The following is a 25,850-nucleotide window of genomic DNA, read 5'->3' as shown; positions in this document are numbered from 1 at the left end:
CAATCATCATCCTCCGGAATCATCGTTGAACAACTTTGGTTCAGTCATTTATTATCATCAAAGAAGGACTATCGTCCATCCAAATCCATTCCCTGATGCATCCAAGATATACTCCCCCTCATAACTTTCATTTCACTTCCAATATGTATGCTTGGGCCTATCTTTGTCTGGATTTCAATTATGTTTGGCTTATCTATCAAGCGCAGACGGTATTACATTAGCGACGGTATGATGGACATTATTGTCCAAATTTCCTGATTACCAAATGCTGCTTATACATACACAGCTGGTGCTCTTGGGGTCTTGGCCCGTCTGCTTGCATGGCTTGCATAGTTCATTCACGGGTACATGATTTTTTGATAATGTATTACTTTTTACATGCCCACAATACACTTGAACTTACTGAAAGACCAACATGTTTCGAATTGTTCATGTTGTTCGCCGAAATTTAAATGAGTACATTGTGTGTGTGTTGTCGGTGGATATAGAGAATATGAGGGAAGAAGGGGGAAGTTCAAATGATTATAATATGATGTACGATGATGAGACTGGTTGGTTGTCACATTTTGGCATTCAACCGGCCCCCGTATATAAAAACGACTCGCCCCATCGATCCAGGCTCAGCACAACGAAATATATTTTTTTTTTTTGTTTGTTTGTTTGTTTATTTTTAATTTTTTTTTGTTTGTTTTTTAAATCAACATGCAAATAAGTTCGATGAAACAAGTCACGCATTACCCTTACTTTTTATTACTTCAAATATGTCTGATTTTTTTTTCTCAATTGCCTCTCCTTTTCAATAACTAATTCAACGAACTCTGAACCGAATGTCTTTCGGTTCACCACTGAATCAAAGGGGGGGAGGGAAAGAACACACCCAGCAAAACAACAACCATGATGAAGTGTTAACATTCACAAATAACTTGTTTGCCCTTTTTTCTTTGTTCACTTACGAGTATTTTTTTCCTCTTTTTTTTTCATCGATCAATTTGCATACACTTAGTTAACTTTTACTCGATCAGACTCTTTTTTTTTCGGATATAATGTCCACCGTCCATAGATGGATATATAAGAGAAGGGTGTGAGAATATCATAATTTTAGAGCGGTGTAGAGGGGGAAAAAGTGAAGGGGGGAACAGGGATAGAGGAAAAAAAAAAAAAAAAACGAAACAACAAAAATGATAAATCGAAAACATTTTAGAATCTGCACCGCGCCACTGGCCTTACCGGAAAAATAAAGAACAAATCGTCGAATGGGGGGGGGTACAGTAATCATATGGTTGATGAGATGACAACTTCTTTTTAACTTGGCTTACACAATATTCATGATAACAAAGACACGAGTCAAGTATATAATAAAGAGAAACTCCGAAATGGAAGAATATTAAGAAAAATAAAATAAAGAACAAGTCACACAATCAATATTCATAGTCTGTTCTAAATGAATAATAATTGAAAAAAAAAATCTTGATGTGGGAAACCGATACAGGATTTAATAAATGGTTGCTTCACGATTTGAAAAATAAAATAATAATGATAATAATAATTCAAAATAAAAAAAAAATATTTCAAAAATGGGCTTATTTCTCAACTCTATAAGAAAAATTCTCTCAGTGGGACTCCCAAAAAAACACGTCTTCCGACCACGACATGTTTTGCTTTTTTTTTCTTTCTATTATATGTATATTTATATATATGTGTCGAAAAAAGAGCGTATCACAACTCAGTCCGAATGAACTCTTGTCCTCCGCAAAAATTTTGAAAAAGGAGACTACTATCAGCTGTCTTTCTTTTAACTTTTCGACCTCTGAAAATTTTGAAATTTCTAAGAGAAACGAACATTTTTGTCGAGTAGGAATGCTGACGGTTCTATATGTTTTGTTTTGTTTGTTTTGTTTTTTGAAAATTGTAGTTTTGGCGGCCTTTTTGAAAGAGAAAGAAAAAAATCAAGGAATTTCTAAAGTGTGGGTTCGTATTGTTTGTTGGTTTTTTTTTGCACGTTCGGAAAAAGGGGGTTTGAAAAAAAAAACGAACAAACAAAAATTAAATAAAAATTTAAAAAAAAAAAGTTCCGTTTCCTGTTCCAATGGAAATCTACTGGACGTTAGCAAAAAGTGGGAGGTGTGTGAGGGAGGGCATTGAAGCGAGTGCGCCTTGTGTGTGGTTGTGTTTTCCTACATGAGAAAAAAAAATAAAAATAAAAAAATAATCCGCATTCGCAACCGCAAAATTGTTTTCCCATGTTGTCAAGCAAAGAGTTCCGACAGAGAGAGAGGGAGAGCAAAACAATGTCCACAATATTATCGATAATAATCCGAGAAAAAAATAAAAAAGGAGAGAAAAGCACAAAGCATCGCGATCGTTTTCGATTGCGTTATCAACGGGAAGATAATGAGAGCGAAACGGGGATGGTAAAAAAGAGAGAGAGAGCGAGAGATAGAGAGAGAAAAAAAAAATCTGCAAAAATTCTATTCCCGCCACCGTTCGATGCGCGGACAACATCGGAACATTAATGAAAATGATGCTCTCTCTCACGGGCGAGCGAAGCTATATCAACTCTAGTTATATGTTTAAGCTACGTGATTTTGGTTAACGAGACAGCGAACGACTACATGTCAAAACGAGATGAGGGGGAGCATTCATCTTCGTATAATAATAGAGAGGGAAAAAAAGAAACAAACAGGAGGATTTATCTAATTGATGTCGCAACGATTTCGGGGAAATGAATGAAAAACTTGCTGGATGAAATGAAGAACGCATCGGCGAGAGTTGGGTTTACTAACTCGTTTCGGGGCTCCACATTTGTTTGACACAAAAAGAGAATTTCCCATCTTTGAAAAAATTAAAATAAAACAAACAATCTTAGTTGGTATGATGGGACTAATGCGAAAGAAGGGAGCGATATATTCAATATGCAAATAGAGACAAAAGCTGTGTACGCAAGTATAAATGTATATGGTGTGTCTGTGTGGGCAATGATGAATGCGCGTCGCCAAAGGAAGCATTTAAAAAAAAAATTTTAAGCCAAAGGGATAATAATAATATATTCGCTGTCTCAAGTGTCTGGCGATGAAGAAAAAACTAACGGGGCCGATCAGCTTGAAACGCGGGAGAGGGACCGCCCTAGACGACAAAAAAAAACCTAGCAAAATAGAAAAGCAAAGGGAATCTTGAACAGAATCGGCTGAAGCCCAGCTATAGCGACTTAAATTTTTCTCATTTGGGGGTCTTTTTTTTATTGAATCGTGCAACTCAGGAAGGGTGATTGCAAGACTCCGTTCACCAGCATGTGGTCGATTGGTGAGGAGTTCAAAGGCCTTTCTGCGCAAGTTTTTAAATTTTGTCTTCAAAAAAATAAAATAAAAACGAAACAAAAGAAGAAAAACAAAATAACATTTTTTTTAAAGGAAACGGGCACGCTTGATTTTCTGCTCGACTCGGCTTCTTTATTATTTTCAAAATAACGATTGTCCCGCACGTTTGTCCCTCTGTTCAACTGAAAAGAGAAAAATGTCATTTTTTTTTCAAGGAGATTGCTTTTGTCTGGTAACCTAATTTGTTTGATTCTCTTCTACTCCCAACACAAAACGACAAAAATAAAAAAAGAACCCTTGCCCATTATAATCCGTCTCGATAATATCATTTCTTCTCTTTCTTTCTTCCCTTCCGATATGTCTACGTACAGTACACAAAACACATTAACCCTTTAGATCCGTGGACTTGACTAGACCACAACAACATCATTCCCATCCGCAACTAAGCCTTTCTTTCCAGCAAGGGGGAGATGTTTTTCTATTCTTTTAAAAAAACTCTTTTGTTTTTTTGTTTTTTTTCTATTTTGTTTCTTCTAAATTTTTAAAGGGAAAAAATTAATAAAATTTTGCATTGGGTTGAATTTCCTTTCCTCTCAAATGGGTATGGCAATTTTTGTTTTTTTAGCGTTCTCTTGTGTCCGATGACAAAATCGCCCCTTTTCAAGGGTACTGACGAACACACGGTACAACACACAGAAACACAACATTCGCTCGCTCTCTCACTCTCTCTTCCTTTTTTGGGGGGAGGGTGCGTGTTCTTCTCTCACCGGGGTTTTGCATCTAAACTTAAACTATAATTTGATGTGAGACAATTTTTTCTTTTTTTTTAAATGGAGTAGTAGGAGAGGCAGAAAGATAGCGGGACTTTTGTCGTTTCATCTGGTAGCTTTTTTTGGTCTCGAATCTTTTTTCAAAAAAAAAAAAATTTGTTTTTTTAATTTCTGGTCAAAAATTTGTTAAATCTTTTTCAGTCTTCTTGAAGGCGGACTTGGTCCGTGAACGAAGTGAACGAACGGGGAAAGAAAAGATAGTTCATACACGCTACTCGAAGAATTGGAAAGATTAAAAACAAAAACAAAAATTCGAGAAAGAACCTAGAAATGGGGGAGCGAGAGAATCGATAGAAACAAATTCGTGATCGAGGAGACGACGACAACTGATGATCTTGAGTCAACGAGACCAATTTGAAAACAAACGTGTTTTGTTGAGAATTCTTTTTTGTTTTGTTTTTGTCGGAGAGAAGAAGTAAGAAATTGAAGTTTGTGTCTCTTGAGAAGAAAGATGGATGGAGAAAAGAGATAAATCATCTGGAGGATTATAACAGGTGGGGAGAAAAGGATGTGAACCGTACGCGCGGAGTTCCGGGAGTACGAGAAAACGTGTCGGCGACTTGATGGAGATGATGGAAGAGAAGAGCACGAAGATCATGTGTTGGTATTTTTTTTTTTTTTTGCTTTTTTTGCTTTTTCTGTAGAATTATTTGTCTTGTCTTGTTAAATGTTGATGAAGGGGGGAGCATCATCGTCTGTGTGTGTTTTTGTGTGAGTGTTTGTGTATGTGGCAACTGATTCACCGAGCCAGAGACGAGGCGAGGGTGGCCGGATGAGGCAACACGATAGGAAGGTGATAGAATTTGCATGAATTCCGGAGGCATTTGCCAGACACGGCATCTCGGCACACGGTAACGCGCATGTCTGTAATCTCCACGTGATCTAGACGAAAGGAGATAGACACAACAGAGACGGATCAATGATTAGAGTTGGCCAATCGCCGTGAACCATTATTCTAATAATAAACTACACAGCACTATGTGTGCTACTTGAACAGCAGCACACTCGGCGCTCTACTCAACTGCCATGTAATTTAACGTAATTTACCGTCGAGAAGGTGGATGTACTTGCAGGCAGCGCGTTTGCATTCGCCGTACTTAAAATCGCGGCAGACCGGGAGGGTGTCCAGTAACTGTTTAATACAGAAAAAAAAAGAAGATCGAAAGAAAGGAGACGATAAGTTACCGAAATTCAAACGACACACGACAAAACAGTAAAAATTGGTGGACATGAAATTGTTGGGTGTGAAATGTTTCATTAAATATCTAAAATCACATTTGAAATTGGATAAACTGTAAATTGAATGTATATCGATTATATTATTAGGTGTGAAGAAGGAGGCCTAAAAAAAATTTGGAGTTGGAGGTTGAAGAGGTCTGAACGTTTTGTTGACAGTTTTTTAATTTCTTTTTTTGTGAATTAATTTTATTTTTTTTTTTGTCTACTCAATAACATGCTGGCAATCGATTCAAAGCAAAAGCGTAGTACAAGATACTCTTAACGTCTAGTCAAGCTCAGTTAATGTGTTTTTCTCATTCTAAGAAGCAATTAGCAAAGAAAAATTGAAAAAATGAGGCACTTCTACCGTCTGTTATATCGTAGCTACTGCTCGACACACATCAAAGATTATATAAGACAACAACGACTGCTAAAGTAACTCAAACGTAAGCTATTAATTTCTGTGCAATTAAACACAAACATTAGCTCTTAAAACGTCTAGAAAGAGGATAGTAAAGTACAAGTACATGAATAAAAAGTAAAAAAAAAAGGAGGATATTTTTGTTTTTTTTTCCTTTTTCTAAATGAAAGCACGAAATCCACCTGGCCAACAAGAATGAGAATGGTTTTATGCTTGCTTACCATACCACACGGAACCAGGCAGAGAAGGTCAAAGCCGAGCATGAATGGCAACTATTGGAAAAAAAACCAAATCGTTTTTCTTTCTAGACACAAGAAAAATCACGTAACAACAAAACGGAGCGTTTGTTTCTTTTGTTTTAATATGGCGAAATGCTATCGATGCGCAAAGATGTGGCCAGCAGCGGCAGGTGTAAAAGGCTTTTAAGGCGTTTTTTTGATTCTCCCTCCCCACTCACGGATGCAACACAGACGTCAAAGCGGTACATTTTGTTTGCAGGTGGATGTAAATAATTAAATTGAGAAAAAAATAAATATTTAAAAACTGAAATATGAGAAACGAAAGCGTTGCACATCCGATACCACAAAAGTAAAAATTTAAAAATCCCTCTGAATAGTGGGAGATCAAACACCTGTCACCCCCCATAAAAAAAAGCTTCTACTAAAAAAAAACTAGAGATAGTAATTTTACGAATTGAAAAATAAATCTAAATAAAAAGAGACGAGAAAAATCAGGGCTGAAATGGAGAGAAAATAAAAGCGCAATAATTTTGTAGTAGTAGGGGGGAGGCAATTAGTCTACCGTAAGTCAATTCATAGCACAGCAGTAGTAGTAGTAGTGGGGAAACAAAACACAGGTGGGAATCAATCCCCATTCGGAGCAAACGTTTTTTGATTTTCTACCATTTCCAATAGAATAAAGAATCGAGCACTTACTTGGCCTTGTTCGTCAGTGTAGTTGACACTGAGAACGTTAGTTGATACTGTGAGGACGCGCATCACAATCAATATCCGAATGGTAGGGTTGTGTGGGTAATTGTCGTTTAGCATAACCATCACCAGACATCCACCACCACCAAACCACAACAGAGGAGGAGAATCAGGATGGTAGTAGAGTGTTCGTGCAAAAATTTACAATCCCGATGAAATATTGTTTTTCAAAAATATGTCAAGCGGAAGTAAACAAACAAAATAATGTCAAACACGGCATCCACAATTCGTGGCAGGCAAATAACAAACGAAGAAAAAAGAAGAAGAAGAAAAACAGTACAACAACATGCGTGTGAAATTAATGTGGCGAACGTGGAAAATTAAAATGTTGAAGGCGCGTCGAGATTGGGTTGACATTCGAAGATGTCGCCGGGATGAGAGTCCACGCCAGGAAAATAATTGCGAGCAAAAGCAGAGAGAGAGAGTCGAGTCGCATGCAAAATAGGAGTAGAAAATATTCAAGACATTAAATAGGAAAAACAAAATATTTCATTCGTTTTTTTGTTTTTTAATTAATTTTGTTTTTCTTTATCTAAGGCAGTCAACACGAATCACCCCAACACAACAACAAAAGAGAAACAAAGATCTTGCAGGCAAAGGATATAAATGCAAATCCACCAAATATTTTTTTTTTTTTCTTTAATTTTTTCTTGAAATTTAACAATGCAACAATCAGGCATCCATTTGATAAACAGCTAAGAAAAAAAATAAACAATCCCGACTTGCAGGACAAACTAAATAATTGAACAAAAAATTTGAAACGAAATAGAAAAAAAAATAAAAATTTTGACACATACTTACCTGCTGATTCCGTCCCGGCTGATTATACAATGCCGTGTGTGGTGTGAATATACCAAATGTTCTGTTTGTTTTTTGTTTGTTTAAAAAATAAAAGCCGTGGAGCAAAAAAGAAAAAAAAAAGTGAGCACCACCATCTTTTGTTTGGCTTTGCTTAGATTTTCTTCTTGTTTTTTGTTCCGTGTTTTTGTTTGGTTCTTTTGTTTGCTCTATCTAATCAAGCGAAGATCATTCCAAAGAAACCCAACGTTCTGCGCGTCACAAACACTTTTTGTTTCGTAATTTTTGTTTGGCCGGCAATCAACTACTTTCGTTTGCTCGATAGCGTAAATTTTATAATACAGAGTACAGTTTCGCTGATTAATATTGTGTGTGTTTCGTTGCGGTCAAAATGTGTCCATTGAAAGGCTTTTTTTTTTCTTTTCTCTGGACTCGGACAGCAGTCGACTACAAAACAGACTAACTACATTCACGTTAATTAGTAGTAGGACGTCTACGGGCCAGTCAGAAACGATTACCATCACAAAAACGTCTTCTATAGCGCGTGTGTCTGAGTGGATGTGAGATGACTATAAAAGCTGAGGATGCCGCAAGGCGAAGAATAAGTTAAAGAAGATGAAAAATGGAGGTGGGGGGAAGCAGCTGCCAACTAAGTTTAGTTTCAAAAAAGGTTAATATTTTTTTTTAGGACAACATTTTCTGCTGGAAAGTTTGAGGGGAGCAAATAAGGAGGTGTTTCTATGAAAAAACGAAATAATTTTTTTCTTTTTTGCAGATAAAGAAATCAAAAAAAGAATATAAGATATGGAAAATTGTGTAAAGGCACCCCGCAACTACATAACGCAAACAACATCGATTTTTCATGTTTATAATACAAGAATATTATAAATAATTCATGTTTTGGTATTTATTTTTGGAAAGGGGGGGGAGAAAAAACACGATTTTTTTAAGCAGAAATAATACGCAGCGCTCGTGACCAAATGAAAGAGCATAAAAGCGATTTGTTTCTTTCCATTTTTCTCCTTTTTTCTTCTTCTAGCGGTTTGTTTGAATTTCCTGTCATCATTCGAGAATGAATTCCAGGAAAGCCAATACGCTGATGCCAAAAAAAAGGAAAAAAAAAAAACAATATTTTATTTTGTTTAGACTTGATCAAATGGTGGTTTTCTTTTTCGTTTTTTTTTTTTTTTTTTTTGGTTAACGTGTTGTGTGCGGATGTTGTATCGAAGGGACGACTTTCAACAGCGAAAAGAGATAAAATAAAAATAGGAGAGAGAGAAAAATAAAAGAGGGTGTGTGCGATGGGGATTTTTGTAAGCGGATCACAGACACATGGATGAGACGGTATTAAGGCTCTTTTTGAAGCACAGACAGAAATAGATAAACGTCTAAATATATTCAACAGATATGGGTAGATGGGGCGATAGAGAGAAAAAAAAGTCGTAGGAAATGAAAAGAAAACGAATTGATATGTCCTAATTCAGCGGTACGGCGAAATAGAGAAATATATAACAGGCAATAGATTACAGGAGGAGAGAAAAAAAGAGAATGCGGTCTAAATAATAAAAGGCTAGCTGCTGGAATGTGTTATAGTACATTGTATGGAAGCGTTGAAGTAGTAGAGCGAAATACGACCGAGAAGATTATCCCCCGTTCACAGAAAAAATAAATAAACTGAGACAGTAGCTAAGGAAATTGTGTTTTTTAAAAAGAGCTTTTTGCGTCGGCCTATTTTCCGCCTAAGTCTAAGTTTCGAACCCAAATCCAACCGTAGAAAAATGATAATAATAATAATTAATAATTAAAAAAAAATACAAATAAATAAATTTGGTTGTGACGTGAAATAAAGGGTAGGCGGGGTCAAATCAAGGTGTTGGGTGAGTCGTTGTTTTTCCGGAGGGGATTTGGCAGTAAAATGTCAAAAAGAGGCGCGCAAATACGAAGGTCAATAACGAAAAACTCATGCACAGATCAAAGAAGCCATTATTATTAATGAAAATATCTGCCAATACATGTACAACACAGCGCCGAATAGCCATTGAAAAAAAAAGTAAAAAAAGAGACAATGTGGTGTATAACATGGGGAACGGGAGAGAGGGGGATTTTTTCTTCCTGCAATTTTTTTATATCTCGAAATGGAAAAAAAATCGGTGTAGATGTTGGTGTATGTGTGTGTGTGTGTTACCATAAATGCCCAAGAAAAATTAGACAAGCCCATGTCGAATTTATAACAATCTTTGAATCTACAATGAACTTTTACAACGGCCAATAAAAACACGCAATTTTGGTTATTAAAATAATTTTTTTTTTGCATTTTCTAATTGAATTTTCTTAACTTTTAAATCGATCAACGACGCATAATATGAGAACATTTAAAACGACTTTCTTTTGGTTCCAAAATCTCCCCCCCCCCGATCCAGACAAGACAAATAAAATTCACGCTCAAAAAATGTAAAAATGAAAATTTCTAAACTCGTAAAAAAAACGCCTCTTGTTTGATTGGCACTAAATAATCAACACTTGGTTATTTCTTTTTTTTTTTACGTTTAAAAAAAAAACAAATAGAGGAGGAAAAATGGGAGAAGGTTTGTGAGAACGTTTGTGTTTCTTGTTGTGTATGTGTGTGTGTGGTTTTTTTTTTCTTTTTTTCTCGGAATGCGTGTTAATAAATTCAGCTGGATGCATGATTATTTTGGATTGTTGGAAATAAAAAAATGAAATAAAAATAAAACAATCACCGATCACCGGACAGAGAAATGAGAAGATAAAAATAATAAAATAAAAAATTTAAAAATAAAATATAAAAGAAATAGCGGCGGGAGACAAGGATAGTTTGTGTGTGTGTGTGTGTGTGTGACGGCATTTTTATTCCCTCCCGGCATTTGAAATTTTTTTTTTAAAGCAAATGTTTTTGTGTTGTGGAATAAATTTGTTTCCCTCGAAATTGCACTTGAGAAAAGCTGTAAGTTTTTGTTTTTCACCGAGTCCAAGGAAAACTGAGAAATCAACGGAGGGGAAAGAGAGAGAGGGGGCAGGGGGTGGTTGGGGGAAAAACCGGAAATGCAAATGAGGACAGGGCAAACGTCCAAATAACAAGAGCAAAAATTATTTCATGCACTTTCGCGGCATCTACTTAATAGATAAATATATACTTGGTAAGTCAACGAACAACGCCACAATAGATATATACTAGCACAGCTTCCATGAAAATTTTCACTCGCCATTAGCAAATCAACAACGTCCGGGTCTTTTTGCGTGTGTCTACGTGTCTTCGTGTAACAAAAACGTGTCTTTTGGGTTTCTTTCAATTTTACCAGCCCACATTTGGTAGTCAATTGAAAGTCCCCCCTGCGTGTCTCTCACACTTTGGCATTTTCGTTTGGGGTTGGAATCGAATCAACTATTTCAAAAATAATAGAAAAGAAAAATTGGAAAACCGGAATCTTTGATCTTATTCGTTTTCCCAATCCGGGGCGAGAGGACAGCGCTTGATAAGAAAGTGAACATTCTCTTTGGGGGCGACCAGTCAAATTCAGAAAATGTAATTCGGAGCATTTACGACACTGCTCTTGCGATTGTGTAAAAGTCACAAAAACTCAAGCTGCATTCAGCAGTCAAATTATTAGTTGGAAAACTGTTGCGTTCAGAAAGCATACTAAAAGAGAAAACGAGGGGAGAAATTACGTTCAAAATCACTGGCAGTAGAATAGAATTTAAAAACAAAAAAAAAAGCTAAGACCAACTTGGCATTGTCAAGACCAGCGGGAGGGTTATTAGTAAATTTCCCCATTCAAAAAAATCAAAAAGAAATTTTTTAAATAATAAAAAATTAATAAAATAAAAAATAGAAATACTTTGTCCTCTCTGACCCCCGGTAAATTCCTCCCGAAAATCCCAAATGGGAGACTTTCAGTGTTTGCGTTGTGAGTGTTGTTTGGTGACTGTGTGTGGTGGTGGACGAGTCAAATAGCACTGTAGCAGAAGTTTTGACCAAATTTAGGTAGGAAAAAGGTGAGAAAGAGAAAAGGTAGTTTTTTTGTTGTTTTTTCTTGGCTGGTAAAATGCATAACAATTTGGGTTTTGCGGATTTGTTTGTTTTTTGGTACGTTTCCAAAAAGAAAAGAAACGGGAAGATTTTTGTGTCCTCCTTCCTTTTAAATAAAAAGGAATGAATCTTTCTTTGGCGGGGGGTAAGGATAGGGTTGCAATAAAAGATGATGTGTGTGTATCTGTGTGTTGTTTTGTGTGGTGCGTGAGTGTGTACGAGGGGGAGGGAGGGAAGGAATCGGATGAAAAGGCAAAAGAATCGAAGGGGTTTCTTTTTTCGAGCAACGTAATAAAAAAATGGTTGTGGGAATGTTCCAAGGAAAGAATATGAAAAAAAGAATTTTTGGAGAAGAATAAGCGAATAGACCAGCAACGTCCAACCACATCCCCACCAAGACCAGCTCTCAGTTTTTGTTTAAATGTTTTTTTCTTCTTCTTCTTCTTCTACTTCTTCCGACATTCTCTCCCTTTTTTGTTATTTTTTATATGCGTGTAATATAATAAAATATTCTTTTCTTTGTAGAAAAAAAATGAAACAGAGAAGAAAGGAATGTGTGTATGAATCTTTGGCTTATTCAACATTTTTTGGGTTCTCGGTCGTTTTTTTTTTTTTTTTTAGAAGGGAGGGGGAGAGAGTATAGGTGGATGGAAAGGTAAAGATCAATTTCCCAAGGTAAATGATATGATATCAAGGATAGATATAATGTACGTATAGCGTCTCCGACGAGCGAGAAATTGAAACCGGCACTTTTCGGTGTGTGTGTGTGTTTGTGTCAAGAATCTGCTAGCAGCTACAGCTCTAACATACAACAACGGCATCAACACACGTTTTTTTTTCGAAGAGGAGGGGGGGAGGCGATAGATAATAAGACAACACCTACGACGATCTAATCACACTACCTAAACTATAATAATCATTACACGAATTCAATCAATTCTTTCACATTTTATCTTGTCTGTCAAAAAAAAAAAAAAAATCCTAGGTCGACAAAAAACTTTTCTACAAGTCAAACGACTTGACAGAAATTGATTTCTTGTCGGTTTTGGAATTGGCCCACCTTTTTTTTGCGCAACGACTAGGATTGTCCTATTTTGTGTCTCGTCCTCTTCTCTCGGTAACTGTAATCTTTTTTCAAAGTTTGAACTCGAGCCAAAGGAAAAAAAATATTTTCAAAAAAATTAACGACAGGGGATAAAAAAAGAGAGTTGGGAGAGCTAGGCGACGAATAGGGAGAGATAAAAAACGATTACTCAACTTTTTTCTTTCTAAAATTGAAAATCCGTAATCAAATGAAAAAGGAATTTTTCAAAAAATAAATCAACTGACAGAAATCATGTCGTCTACTCGACTAAACTAAAAGTTATCAAACTGGATTATGGCCCTTGTTTATGTCACATTTTTGTTGTAAATTTCTTATAAATCTTTTTCTTTTTTTTTTCTTTTTTTCAAATTGAATTTCTACTGATTTTTTAAATGGATTCAAATGGTCCTCATTTTTTTGTACGGTTGAAGGCCGGCATTAGCCATGGCCGCAGCTGCGGCGGCGGCAGCGGCAGCAGCGGCCGGATTGGGCACTGGCACAACTCCGCCGCCCCCGCGGCTCATGGCGGCCGCCTGGCCGGTCAACGACTGAATGTACTGCGACGGATGCATGTGCGGATGCATTTGCGTCTGCTGCTGTTGTTGCTGTTGTTGCTGCTGTTGCTGACTCGGTTGCTGCTGATTAAAATGGGCCAAACTACTAAAGTGATTGCCCAGTTGAGCCTGGGCGGCGGCTGCGGCCGCGTACATACCGAGAGCGCTGCCCGCTGCAGCCTGAGCGGCGGCGGCCTGATGGGAGGAGTTGGAGGCGTTAACGGAGCCCGAGCCGGACAGTGGGTGATGGGCACCCGGGTGATAGCCGGCAGCGGCCGCGGCGGCCATCAGACCGGGATTCTGCTGCATCAACTGCTGGAGGGCGGCCAACTGTTGCTGGGCCTGAATCTGCTGGGCAGCGGCGGCGGCCACGGCTTGAGCCTGAGGCGATTGGCCAGCGTTCAAGCCTTGATGGTGCCCGTGTTGGCCCGCTAGTCCGTGGTGGGACAAGGCCAGCCCGAGGGCGGCATGACCGCTATTTAGCAAATGATTGGCGCTTCCGGCGGCGGCGGCGGCGGCGAACGGATTGACGCCGTAACTGGGATTGGCGAAAGCCGCCGGAGTGACCTGGACCTGTTGCTGGACCTGAGCCTGGGCCAGACTGTAATAGGGATTGAGATATTGCTGGTACTGCTGTTGCATGGCCTGGGCCAAACTCGTCTGGATCTGATGGGGGAACGAGGCCGAGCCGGGAGCCATCGAGGCTGCACTCACGGCGGCCAGCTGATGGTGATGTTGTTGTTGTTGGTGCTGTTGTTGTTGTTGCTGTTGCTGTGCCAGCTGTTGTTGCTGCTTATTCAACGAGACGCCAGTGTAGGCCAGAGCCGTTTGCGGCTGCTGCAGGGCCGGGTAGTGCAAAGCGGCCGCTGCAGCCGCGGCGGCGACCGCAGCTGCCGTCGCCACCGACGAGGAGGCCGACGACGCCGAGGCGGAAGTGGAGGAGATGGACGAGGAAGAAGGCGGGAAGGAGAGGAGGCTACTGGGCGAGTTGGAAGAGAATTGCGACGCCAAATGATTCGACATTTGGTGCGGCTGCTGTTGTTGTTGTTGGCTGGAATTGGGCGAGCGCGGCCGTTTGATGCCGGCGCCGACTGAACTCATCAGGGAGACGATCGAGGCGCCCGTGGGGGCGGCGGAAGAAGAAATGGAGGAGGCGGATGAAGATGCCGCCATGGGAAAATGGCCGCCGAGTTGGCTACTAAGAGTACTACCGTGACTAATCGTGCTCGTACCAACAACAGTACTACTACTATTAATGCAGCCGCTAATGCTGTTGATGTTGTTGTTGTTGTTCATGCACAAGGCGGAAGAGGAGTCGTCCTCCTCCTCGGCGGCAGCGGCGGCCGCCAGGGCTTCCATTTCGGCGGCCGCCCGCTCAGACTCTTCCGTCGCCCGTTTGGCGTTGGAGAAGTTGGTCAGAGCGGCCAGAGTGGCCGCCTCGTAGGCGGCCGCATTACCGTTGGTCAGAGCTAAACTCAAGCCGGTGGGAGGCTGGAGAAGGCCACCACCACCACCAGCAGCAGACGAGACTTTGACGGCGCCACCACCACCAAGGGCCAGAGGGCCAGCGGCCGTCGACAATGCGGGCAATATCGAATTGAAACCAGAAGAAGAAGAAGAAGAAGAAGCACTGGAAGCGATTGGGTTGTGTAAAGAGGAGCTATTGGTCGTGGTCGTGTTGGTTGTCAAAGAAGAAGAAGAAGAAGAAGGACAAGGATTGGCTGCGATTAGGAGACCTCCAGTCGAGGAGGAGGAAGAGGAGGATAAAGGAATGGAAGAAGGAATAGAAGAAGAAGAAGAAGAAGTGGTGACGTTTGCCGCCGCCGTGGCTACCAAACCAGGAGCAGCAGGAGCATGAGGAGGAGCAGCAGTAGTAGTGGTAGTAGTAGTAGTAGCTGCTAGATTGTTGATTGTGACAGCTGGAGGATTGCTAGTTGTGGACGAGGAGGAGGAGGAGCAAGTGGCAGAGGTGGTGGAAGTGGAAGTGGAGGAGGAGGAGACCAGAGTGTTGTACTCACATGAGACGGGAACGCCGTAAGGCTGCTGCTGCAACTGCATCAAGGCCTGGGCTTGGTAGGCCGCGGCCGTCATGGCCGCCTGGTGCGACGCGTTGGCCGCGCTCTGCTGGTGCTGCTGGTACACGGCCGCCATGTTCTGCGCCGCCGAATTCTTGTCGCCGGCAGAGCGCTTGTATTGTTGCATCATCCCAGGGTAAGCCTATACAAACACAACGACAACACCGACCACCGTACAAGCGCAAAATTAATTTCTCGGTCAAAAGCTTCCGGAAAGAGAAAAACAAAACAAAATAAAGTTGCGAGGAAATTGCGTAAAGTGAAAACTTAAAATAGATGAAACCTCTGAAATAGATGCGACCGGTGTACATATCAAAGGACGAAACAAAAATGAAATCAAATAAATAAAAACTAAAAAGAAATACAACAATGAAAAATGAAGGATTTGCGTGGAAAACAAGGTATACAAAGTGGATGGTATATAGCAGCTGAGTGCGGGTATAATCCAATCGACCCTTCTCCCCCTTATACGGTATTAAATCAAAAGAATAAAAAATAATAACAAAAAATAAATAAATAGAAAACATGTTCTCTAATAATATTATTATTACGTCAAAATAGGAGGAAGAAGGAAAAAGTCTGATAACGAAAAAACGAAAAAAATGTGTAATAAAATACTTGCCGGAAAATAGAACGTTGTGTTGCTGCTGGGCAGCTGGTTGTTGAGTTCGTTCTGTATAGCACCCAAACACCACCCCAGACACGCAAGAGCGAGAGACAGACAAGAGACAAAGAGAGAGACAGAGAGACAGTCAGACACACACGTCAGTTATTACATGATTATCTTATATAATATGATTTATTAAATCTATTCAACTTAAAGAAACATACTATTTGGTTTTGTTTTGTTTTTTTTCCTTCTTCGCAAAATAAATTTACTTACGTAACAAAAAAAAACATTACTTTTAACTGTAATGTAATTCAAGAAATTAAAATATCAAGTAGTCCGGTAGTAGTCAATGTAAATAAGGAGGATCGGATCAGGAAAGGCGGGAGTGGGAGGGCGGAGTGAGTACAAGGATCTATCCTTCCTCTTATCTGATTCCCAATCCTTTTAAAGGTTTCCCAGGAATAAGAGAGAGAGAGAGCCGGGACTCCCAAAAGAGAATTCCATGGAGAGGACGACGACGACGACTATAAACAAGTCACACACTCCACGTCGGGGCCGGATAAAAAGGACCCAAAATAGGGAAGAGGAAAAAGGGAGGGGGGCCTGATTCAATCGCGTATCAAAGAGTTGCTGTGTGTCTATGTGTCTGTGACGGATGGGCAGGAAGATTCCTTGATCTCGAGAGAAGATCGGAAGCGCAAATGAAATCAAAACGGATCAGGTCGACGAACGGCGTTCTCTGTAAGTGAAACAAGAAACTACAAAAAAAAAAAGAAAAAAGGACCAACGAAAAAACGAAGACCCTGTACCTATCCATCGGCTTCTTGTCCTATCGATCCATTGAAAAAGTGAGGGGACATATCTGAGCCCATCGATCGATCGATCGGCGCCAAACACAACAATTCCTCGATCGAGATATTGCGCACTCGACTCTCATCTCGACAACAAAAAGCGGATTGAATGAGTTGCAGGAAAGTTTCATTTCTTTATCATCATCTTCATCATCGTCAGAAAGAAGAAAAAAAAAATGCCCGGGAAATTCGAATCGACCCATTTTCATTTGAAATGACAAGGTGTCGAGCTGACAGCGAAGGGGAATCTAACGGGATTGGCTACGAGGCGGATTCATTTCCATTTTGGAAATGATTCTCTTTTCGGACTCGGATGGATGCAAGATACCATAGGCAAATGGTCTTCATCGACCGGGTCCCGTTGTCTCTTGGCCATGCGCAGGCTGGTGGCAGCAGCAGCAGCAGCGGCGGCGGTCGTTGCGGCGGCGGCGGCAGCGGCGGAACAGTTGTCATCCATCACCAAGTTCACGGGCAGGAGCAGTAATTGCTGTTGCTGTTGAAGTCCAGACGTCGCCGCGTTGTTGTTCTGACACGTTTCCATCTTTTTGGGGATTTTTTTTTGGTCCCGTTTTGAGATTCGTTTGGGATTTTTAAGTCGATTTCATAATTGCTTCAATTTGTTTTTCGATTACACTTATATAGACAAGAGGGGGGGGGAGGAAGGCATGAAAACAAATTGATTTCTCGTTCAATCAAAGCTATCAAAGCCTCTAGTCAGCGTCAAAGAAGCGGAACGACAAAAGACTCTAAAGGGACAATGACATGAAAGCGAAAAAGGGGGAAAGATCTTTTTTCTCTGTCGACTCTGATGTGTGTCGGGAATTTTTCTCTTCTTCTTCCCTTCTCGTCATTTTGCGTACAGTCTGTTCTTATGTCCATGTTTTTTTTTTCTGTACACATCAAAAGAGTTGGGTGGTTGGTGGCTGTGTTGCTTTAAAGCAAAAGGGCAATGACAATCTATAACGGGAAGCGCCCGAATGATCAAACAGAAACAAGCACACACACACTACTAGGCTATTTGCGACGACGACAACAACTCTCCCAGCAGCTGAGGAACGACGGGGACAGCAAATCAAAAATAATAATAATCATCAAAATAAAAATGTTGAAATACGTTTTTTTTTATTTTCTTACAAAAGATTTTGACGCCCAATCAAACAACTCGGTTCGTCGACCCGGAGAAGAGTTTGAAAGAAAAGTAATAATATAAAAAAGAAAAACGGGGTAGAGGGGATTCCAGGAAGAAATAAGAAAAGGGCCATCCTCTTTTTATCCTCCTTCTCTCTCGACAGACAAAAACGATGACGACGTTGTGCTCCTCGTTACACACACACTAGATTGGATGATATTATATATAGACCCATGTGTGTGGGTGTGCAATAACCGTGTCGGGGCAAAGCACAACTCGATCCACTTTGCGACGAAGGGATCGGAAGGGGGGCCACACACACACAGAGAAAGACAAGCCCAAAAATGGAGGGCGAACATATGAAACGCATGACCAACTGGAGCGGAAAGAATCCTGTCTTTAGTGTATAACCGATCGATTCTCAATTAGATCCCTCCTCACACACACACATACACACAGCCACCCACCCAACCCACACACGGGAGCTCATAATCTTCCTTCTCTATTCACCCCCCGATGCACGTCTCATTTCCATATGGACTAACCGACCCCACCCGTATGGCGTCGAGTCGTACTTAACTAGCAGCTCTTTCACGTGTTGTTCTACCAGTGCTGTTAATAATGCTGCCACTCGAACGGGAAAAGAGGAAAGAAAGGAAAGAAAAAAAAAATGTTTCGAGTGCTCAGCTGGATCGCACTTAACGGTAAGTACTAAGTAGCAGTAATAATAATAATAATAGTGGCAGCCATTTTTCTTTTCTGGGCGAGAGAAAGAGAGAGAGAGGGGCAGACACAAAAAAAAGTTTCTTCTACGGCCCAATCATCATTTATTCAACAGTCTAGTAAAGAAAAAGAAAAAGAAAACTCAAAGTCAGACAGCTGATCCACTCCACCCGGACCAACAACAAAAAAAGGGAACCGATAACTCTCTCCTCCTTCAACTTCTTCCTCCCCACCAAAAGAAAAAAAAAGTTGCGTCGGAAGGCTGACGGTCTAGCGTGAGTGTTCCAAGTATAAAAAGGGAGGAACGATTGAGCAAGGATTCCTCTCCTCCTCCTTCTCCCATCCATAAAAGGAAGAAAAGGAAACACGCCCACCCCCTGCTGGTGATGGTATGCCAGACGCGCCCTCGTCTCTGCGCAGCGACACGCAAAAATCAAAAGAAGAAGAAGAAGAAGAAGTGCCAACAATTTTCTACCCGGCCGGCAGCTGCGTGACTCTTTCTGCCCCGAGACCGATGGTGCTGGTAACCCCCCCCCCCCCTCCCGGATAATTATGGATATGTATTACTACCACTATACAACAGGGTACACACACCTTTGAATTGGCTTCGACCCTTCTGATCTTTATCTCCTCCGAGCGGCCACACCTTTTTTTTCCGAATTTCTTTGGTTGTTGTTGTTGTTGTCGGGCGGGATCGCTACAAGCGGCGAAACTTGCTCTTCTACAATCGGGAGGTGCCCCAGTGAGCCTCTATGTCGGGATTTTTTTTTTTTTTTTTGTCGAAAGCTGCCGGGCACAAACCACTAAACAACTTTTCGGGAAATGGTGAACACCACAAATCAGCCCACAATCATTTGTCTGGTTGTTTTCGTGCTTCTTTTCCTCGTGGGTCGTGTCGAGGGGAGCAGCAACACGATCCCAACATCCCCCCCACCCACCCCATCTTCTCCACTCCGAGAGGAAAAAAAAAAACTTTAGTCAACACCCCTATGCCTTTCTATAACGAGCCACGCCTCTCAACATCATCTACTCATCGATTGATATTCATCTGAAAATGAGAACTTTTTTATCCTACGATGAGGGAGAGAACAAATTCTTCCCCCCCCCCCCCACACGAGCTCAATGATCACCTTTTATGGAGTGGGGAAAAAAAAGAAAAGAAACGAGGGATTTAAATGAATGATTAGTTCATTTCGTTTTTCGATTGCTAGCGCTGGGGCTTATAGAAAAATCTGGCCGGCGGGGTGGTGGTGGAGCTCTTACATCATCATCATCACGCTCAAGAGACCAAATGCGGAAGATGAGAAGGCGTCTACGTGAAAAAAGAGAAGTAGAAGTAGAAAAAGAAGAAGAAGAAGAAAAAAAAAAGGGCTGTAAAAGGAGAGATTTGAAAAACAGAACACGACTCGGCTGTTTCTTTTTCTTTTCCCCCACGCCCGATGGAGTGTAATGAAATAAGAAAACAACAAAGGAGAAGGAGGGGGGGGGGAGAGAAAGAAAAGAAGTGGATGATTGAATGGACGCAATCATCCACATTGGATTGGCTATAATCAGTGGATCATTGGCTGGAACTAACAAAAAGGAGGAGAAGAGAAATTACAAACGCCGAAGAGGGGAGAGACATTCTAAGGATATGAAAGATTCGAGCTGATGTGAATGTATAATCAAGCTGGTCAACGAACTATAAGTAGAGCTCTGAAATATATCGAAGAATGGGACGATACCTGTTGTGTTATTTTACTTTGTAACGATCTACGCTCAATTTGCTGCTTAAAAGGCAGGAGGGGTCGACGAGGGGTGGGATGGTGGGGGGGGGGGGGAACGGAGGGGTTGATTGGATGTTACCAGCCGAAATAGGTAAATATATTACGTATACAACATTTACGTCTGATTCTTTTTAAATACAGAACGAGAACTCACGAAAGGGGCAATGAATTTTCTATGAGATATTTTTAGTTGAACTAATAAAAATGTGATTGTAATTTGGATTTTTGGTTTTTTTTCTTACCTCGATGCGGTCGGAGCGTTGGAGCTTGTTGGCCGGCGCCCCGTGGTAGCCACCGACTCCGGCGCCACCGGCCTGAGCGGCAGCCACGACGCCCAGCTGAGAGTTGACGGCCGCCTCGGCCGGCGAGACCACCTGCAGCATGGGACTGGCGCTCATCGTGTAGTGACTGTAGGGCGAACTCAACTGTGGCATTCCCAGGTACGGAGATGCCTGCACGATCGTTCGGCACAACATTCCAGCAATTAGCGTCCGTTCCATCCGTCCGAGGCGAATCGAATTGGGCAGAGAAATAAATTCAGAAATTAGTCGATGGGAGAAGCAGCGCCAATTTCCAATGCCACAATCGAATAGAAAATCATCATGGAGAACGTCCAAAAACGAAATCAGTTCAAAATGGAATAAGAAGACGAAGAAGAAGGTCAATTCTATTCAATAAAAATTGAAAGAGAGGAAGAAGAAGAAGAGACTAGAAGAGAAAGAGAGAGAGAGAGGAGATTGTGGGACAACGTACAGACATTTCACACCAATCGTGAACGGAAGACGGTAGACATCTCACCGGCCGAAACTCGTAGTCCTACACGAACACACACACACAAACGAACACACACAAACACACGGACAAGGTCAATAATTTTTGTCGTACTTTTTTCTCAAATTTAAATTTTAAATAAATTTTAGAAAGAAAAAAAAAAGGAAAATATCAAAAATGATTTTTTAAATCTCATCTAGAATGAACGACATCGTCGTGAATAAATGTGCGTGTGTACATCAAAACACCGAAAAATGAAAAACGAAACAAAATGCATTGGAAAATATTTTTGATTGTCTTCGAATCGAATTTTTTAAAATTTTAAATACTTCAAACGGCGCTATGCGGCTCTCTCTACATTCGAACGTGATGATTCCTTTTTTTTTTAGTTCCGTTAAAATGAAACATTCTAATCAGCAAAACAAACGAAAATGCAAAACGAAGAAGAGAGTTTGAAACGATTTCGATAAAAGTTCTGAAAGATTTTTTTTTTGTTTCTTGGTTTGTGCGAACGAGTCGAGAAATCAAATGCAAAAATAAAAACAGAGAAACAAAAACAAAAGAAAAACGATAAAAAAGCGGCGATTGCAGCAGATAGTTAAGTGTAGTAGTAGTTTAGCATCATAGCGCTCGCAAGTCATTCGATTCTTTTTTGGTTAAAAGCTGAAAATAAAATTTTTCTTTATCTTTCTAATTTTTTTTTTAATGGCGAATTAATTGATAGGATTGATTTGATTTTTTTATTTGGTGTAGGGTGTTAGGACAAACAATTTCGGCCAATCAGATGCTGGGGGGTGATGGTATTAAGTGAGAAAACAAACGATTTGAAAAGCCATCCGTCGTGTCTTCCCGCGGATATCACATCACAATTTTCGAATAATCAAATTTTGTCGACTGAAGAGAAAATGAAATGAAATTTCATTTTCTCTTCATGAATAACTAGAAGTAGGGGGACTGATCGTCACGGGAAGACTGAAGGATGTAAATTCCGTCTGAAAAGCAGAGCCACAGCCACACGAAAAAAAAGGAGTAGCGAAAGAATAAATAGAAATAGATTTTAAAATAAAACAAAATAAAACAAAAATAAAACAAAAATAAAAAGGAATGATCGGTAAAGAATGAAAAATTCTTTAGTTTTTTTCTGCGGGTTTGAATTTCAACAATTAAAAAATTAAAATAAAAACTCAAAAATAGTTTCTTTCCAAAAGAAAATTATAATTTACGAGTTTGATTAGAATAGAACGTCAGTAACTTATTATTTGAAATTCTGATTCAAATTTTTTTTGCGAAAAAAAATAAATAAATAAAATCTTAAAAAGGAAATATAATAATAATTTTAAAAAAAATCAAGAAAAAAAAACAAACAAATGAACCACAGAAATCAATCTTACGATAGTGGGTATCTGTCCTGGTAAGACGGACTGGCCAGCCGGCGCCATGCCCATTTGAAGCATCAGCGCGTTCTTGAGGGCAAGGTGATTGCGCCCGTTGATCAACAGCTGGTCCTTGAGGTGCTGCGGTGGGTGAAAGTATTTGCACGGCGGCTTCTCACGATTGCATCGGCCCTATAGCAACACACACACAAACAAACAAACAAACAAACAAACAAAAAATTAGAATCGAATAAACGAATCAAAATATTTTCCTTTCCTCCTCGTTTTTCGATTTAACAAGATCATCAAACGCAATTCCAGCATCAAACAAATTCAAAAAATGCAAATGACGCAACTCCTCCAAAAAAATCCGAATCAAAAGAACAAACCAAAAAAAATCTTTTCTTTTTGTTTCTATTCTTTTGATTATTATCGTCGACTCCCCACTGCGGGCGTTCACCGCAGTTGCCCACACACACCTGCCCGTCCGCCCTGCCCCTTATTGGGCTCCTACGTGTTGGCTGTTGAGTCACGGCCGTAATGTAACGAGAAACAGAGATGTGTGTGTGCTGTGTGTGTGTGTTGGCTTTCCCACGGGGGCGAAAACTCAAACAGAGTGACACCTCGAAACTTAGCAGACGCCCCACGACAACAACATTCCTCTCTCTCCCCCCTAACAACAACAACATCGAAATCAATAGGCAACATGTTCAAAGCGATTAGCATCAAGACCCAACAAGGAAAACCAGAGACACAGAGAGAAATGCAAAGCGAGCGTGACACGATTCGGAGTCTTGTCTTCACGTTAGCGGGTCCAGTGTTGGCTGTCGGCGGGACCCGCTCGACGGAATCGAATTGGAAGAAGATGCAAAGCGACTCCAAACCAACTGTGCTGACCCGTCTCAGATTTGAGTCTGGTGTTGTCTGGGTCCGTGTGTGCGAGACTTGCGTTTGACAGATGGGTTCAACCGAGCGGAACGGAGGCGTCCGTGACGTCACACACAACTCTCCCCCCATCCAACTTCTCTTTGCTCCCGTTACGGTGGAAACAACTTTTGTTTTGTCATCGTGTCAAACACACACACGGATCTCTTATTTTCTTTTCATTTTGATTTTTCTTCTTTCGACAAGCGAATCACAAAGAGACAAAGCAGTTGATCAAGTACCTACACACGCACACACACCCACACACACACACACACAGACATAGTCCGTGCGCAATTTTTGGCAGAGAGCCAGAGAGTTCAAAATCCCCCACCCAAAAAAAACATGGCCGCCGCTCTTTTTTGAAATTTAAATAGAAACGGGAGACGGGCGAGAGCGCAGCTTCTCTGCTTCTGCTTATCGCCGAATTAGATCATCATCTTTCACACTATATATAGTCGACGTCTTCCGACTGCCCTTTTCCCAAAAAATATGTCCGTGTGTGTGTGTGTCTGTCAGGGAGATTGGCAGGATGAACTTTGAAACTTGTTGATGCCAGAGAAACACGAACTCCCCTCTGGCCGGCCTAATTAAAAGAAAAAAGTCCAACAAGTTGTGGCCGTCGCAGCGATTTTGACACGACAAAACAAGCCAAAATATGGACGGTAGAAACTGTGAGCTGAAGAAGTGAGCGCTCGGTGATGTCATCCACTTCATTTGACTTTTTTATTTTTCTATTTTCTTTTACTCTACTCACCCCGCCAACCATTCGGCTGTTGCTGACGGGCCAAATGCTCTCTCGGGTGTGGCTGAAATGGAACCAGAAAAACAAGTACCACTCGTAAATGAATCAAAACAAAATGGTCAGTCAACCGCCCGATATGGGCAGTCAGATTTCGGTGGGGAAAAAAACAGATTAACCAATCTCTTTTTCTTCATTTGGTCAAGAAACTAATTGACTCGATCTAACTACCGTGTAAAAAGCTCAAGCACAAAAGCCTCGAATGCAAATTTAATCTCTGGGGTGGAGAGGGGGGAGTAGAGAGAATTTCCGGTTCATTCATAACCAAATGATGAGTGTCTGGCGGATTGGAATGACGAATAAATATATGGACTGCATAATTTTTTGCGCTCAACAATTTCGTTCCGAGAAGCCAGACAAAATATTAAAATATTAAAATAAAAACGCATCCGGATTTCTGGGTATTTGCTTCCGGCAGTTTTGATGCAATCTGGACGGAGTTTGTGCGTGGGTGATGGTTCACATCATCAACATCATCATCTCTGCCGGGCCGTCTTTTCATCAGACTCCATTTCCTTTTCCGCGATCCATTTTCATTGGGGGAGGGGGGGGGGGATCTCGGTATCTATACGGATGTTCCGTTCTTCCAGCCATTTTCCGAGAACCCCATCGCGGTGAACAATTTCCACCCATCCGCACGAATAGAATAGCAGAAGGAAGAAAAAAGGAATAAACAAAACTATTATCATTCTTCCCCGTTTCATCTATCCATCCCCCCCCCCTCCCTCTCCTTTTGACTCTTCCACGAATCTCATCCGTCGACGACGGCCCGGATGAAAACGACTGGCGATTTACGACCCAAGACGAACGACGGGGCCAATAACATTCCAGCGTTATCCACGACTCGCTTTCAACTCTTAGCTGCTGCTGCTGCTCTCCTCATCCATGTACTGTTTAACCCCCTAGAATTAAAATAAAAACCTGAAAACTATTTCTAGTCTCTCGGTCGTTATCCCTCGTTCGTTCGTTGTTCAAGTCCCTTTTTTTTTGCCATGGCTTCCTTAACACTCTCACTTCTACGGATACTAATCCAAGCCGGAATTTTTTTTTTTTCTCTTCTTTCTTCCTTCCTTCTCTTCCAGGCCGCAATAACTCGTCATTAGCCGTGCAGTCGTGCAGTCACGCTGCATTTTTTATAGATTTTCTTGTGTCGGGAGAATTTTTTTTTTTGCGTGTCGAATCCGGGCGAAGCGGATGGGGAGAGATGGTCGAAGGACTTGAAATGATTGAAAACGATATTGATTTTGAACGTTATTTTTCTTTTTCAAGTTTTTTCTTTATTTCTTTTTTTATTATTTTCGGACGCGTGTGTACGACTGTCTGTTTGTGTTTAAGAGAGAGAAAAAAAAGGGAGGGGTTAGAGTCCGTCCGCTGCGCTTTTTAACTGCCAGCCGTGTATAAATAAAACATCAACTGCGACGTGATAGTTTCCAGTCTGCGCGTCCGTTTGATCTCTCTGCGCGCGCGCGTAACGCCAGTGAAAGGGAAAGAAGAAAAAATAAAAATAAAAAGGGCGTTGTCCCTCTCTCTCTCTCTCTGTGAATGTCGACGCCGTCGACGCCTTTATGTTTAG

At 40.8% G+C, this 25,850-nt stretch overlaps 2 protein-coding genes across 17 annotated transcripts in view; one reads left to right on the top strand and one right to left on the bottom strand.

The window, feature by feature from the left end:
* LOC124314826 (LIM domain only protein 3-like) overlaps positions 1-25,850 on the top strand; it is a 347,499-nt gene that overhangs the window by 211,884 nt on the left and 109,765 nt on the right. The window lies entirely within an intron of this gene.
* Positions 350-25,850, bottom strand: part of LOC124314636 (hormone receptor 4-like) — a 64,065-nt gene continuing 38,564 nt past the window's right edge. For 12 of the 16 annotated variants that reach the window (XM_046779881.1, XM_046779886.1, XM_046779878.1 and 9 more), the window contains 6 exons: positions 22,570-22,743; positions 21,161-21,223; positions 20,650-20,859; positions 17,118-17,330; positions 15,951-16,001; positions 9,536-15,470 (listed from right to left, as the gene is read on the bottom strand). In XM_046779881.1, coding sequence (XP_046635837.1) covers positions 13,098-15,470; positions 15,951-16,001; positions 17,118-17,330; positions 20,650-20,859; positions 21,161-21,223; positions 22,570-22,743 — 3,084 coding nt within the window. In that variant the 3' untranslated portion in view covers positions 9,536-13,097. Of the gene's footprint in view, positions 5,027-5,191; positions 5,277-6,718; positions 6,766-9,535; positions 15,471-15,950; positions 16,002-17,117; positions 17,331-20,649; positions 20,860-21,160; positions 21,224-22,569; positions 22,744-25,850 lie in introns of those variants that run through there. The other 4 variants (XM_046779887.1, XM_046779889.1, XM_046779890.1 and 1 more) reach the window with 4 other exon arrangements.

Source organism: Daphnia pulicaria, chromosome 10, assembly GCF_021234035.1.
Source record: "Daphnia pulicaria isolate SC F1-1A chromosome 10, SC_F0-13Bv2, whole genome shotgun sequence".
NCBI classification, from domain to species: domain Eukaryota; kingdom Metazoa; phylum Arthropoda; class Branchiopoda; order Diplostraca; family Daphniidae; genus Daphnia; species Daphnia pulicaria.
This window is presented reverse-complemented; position numbering and strand designations above follow the sequence as displayed.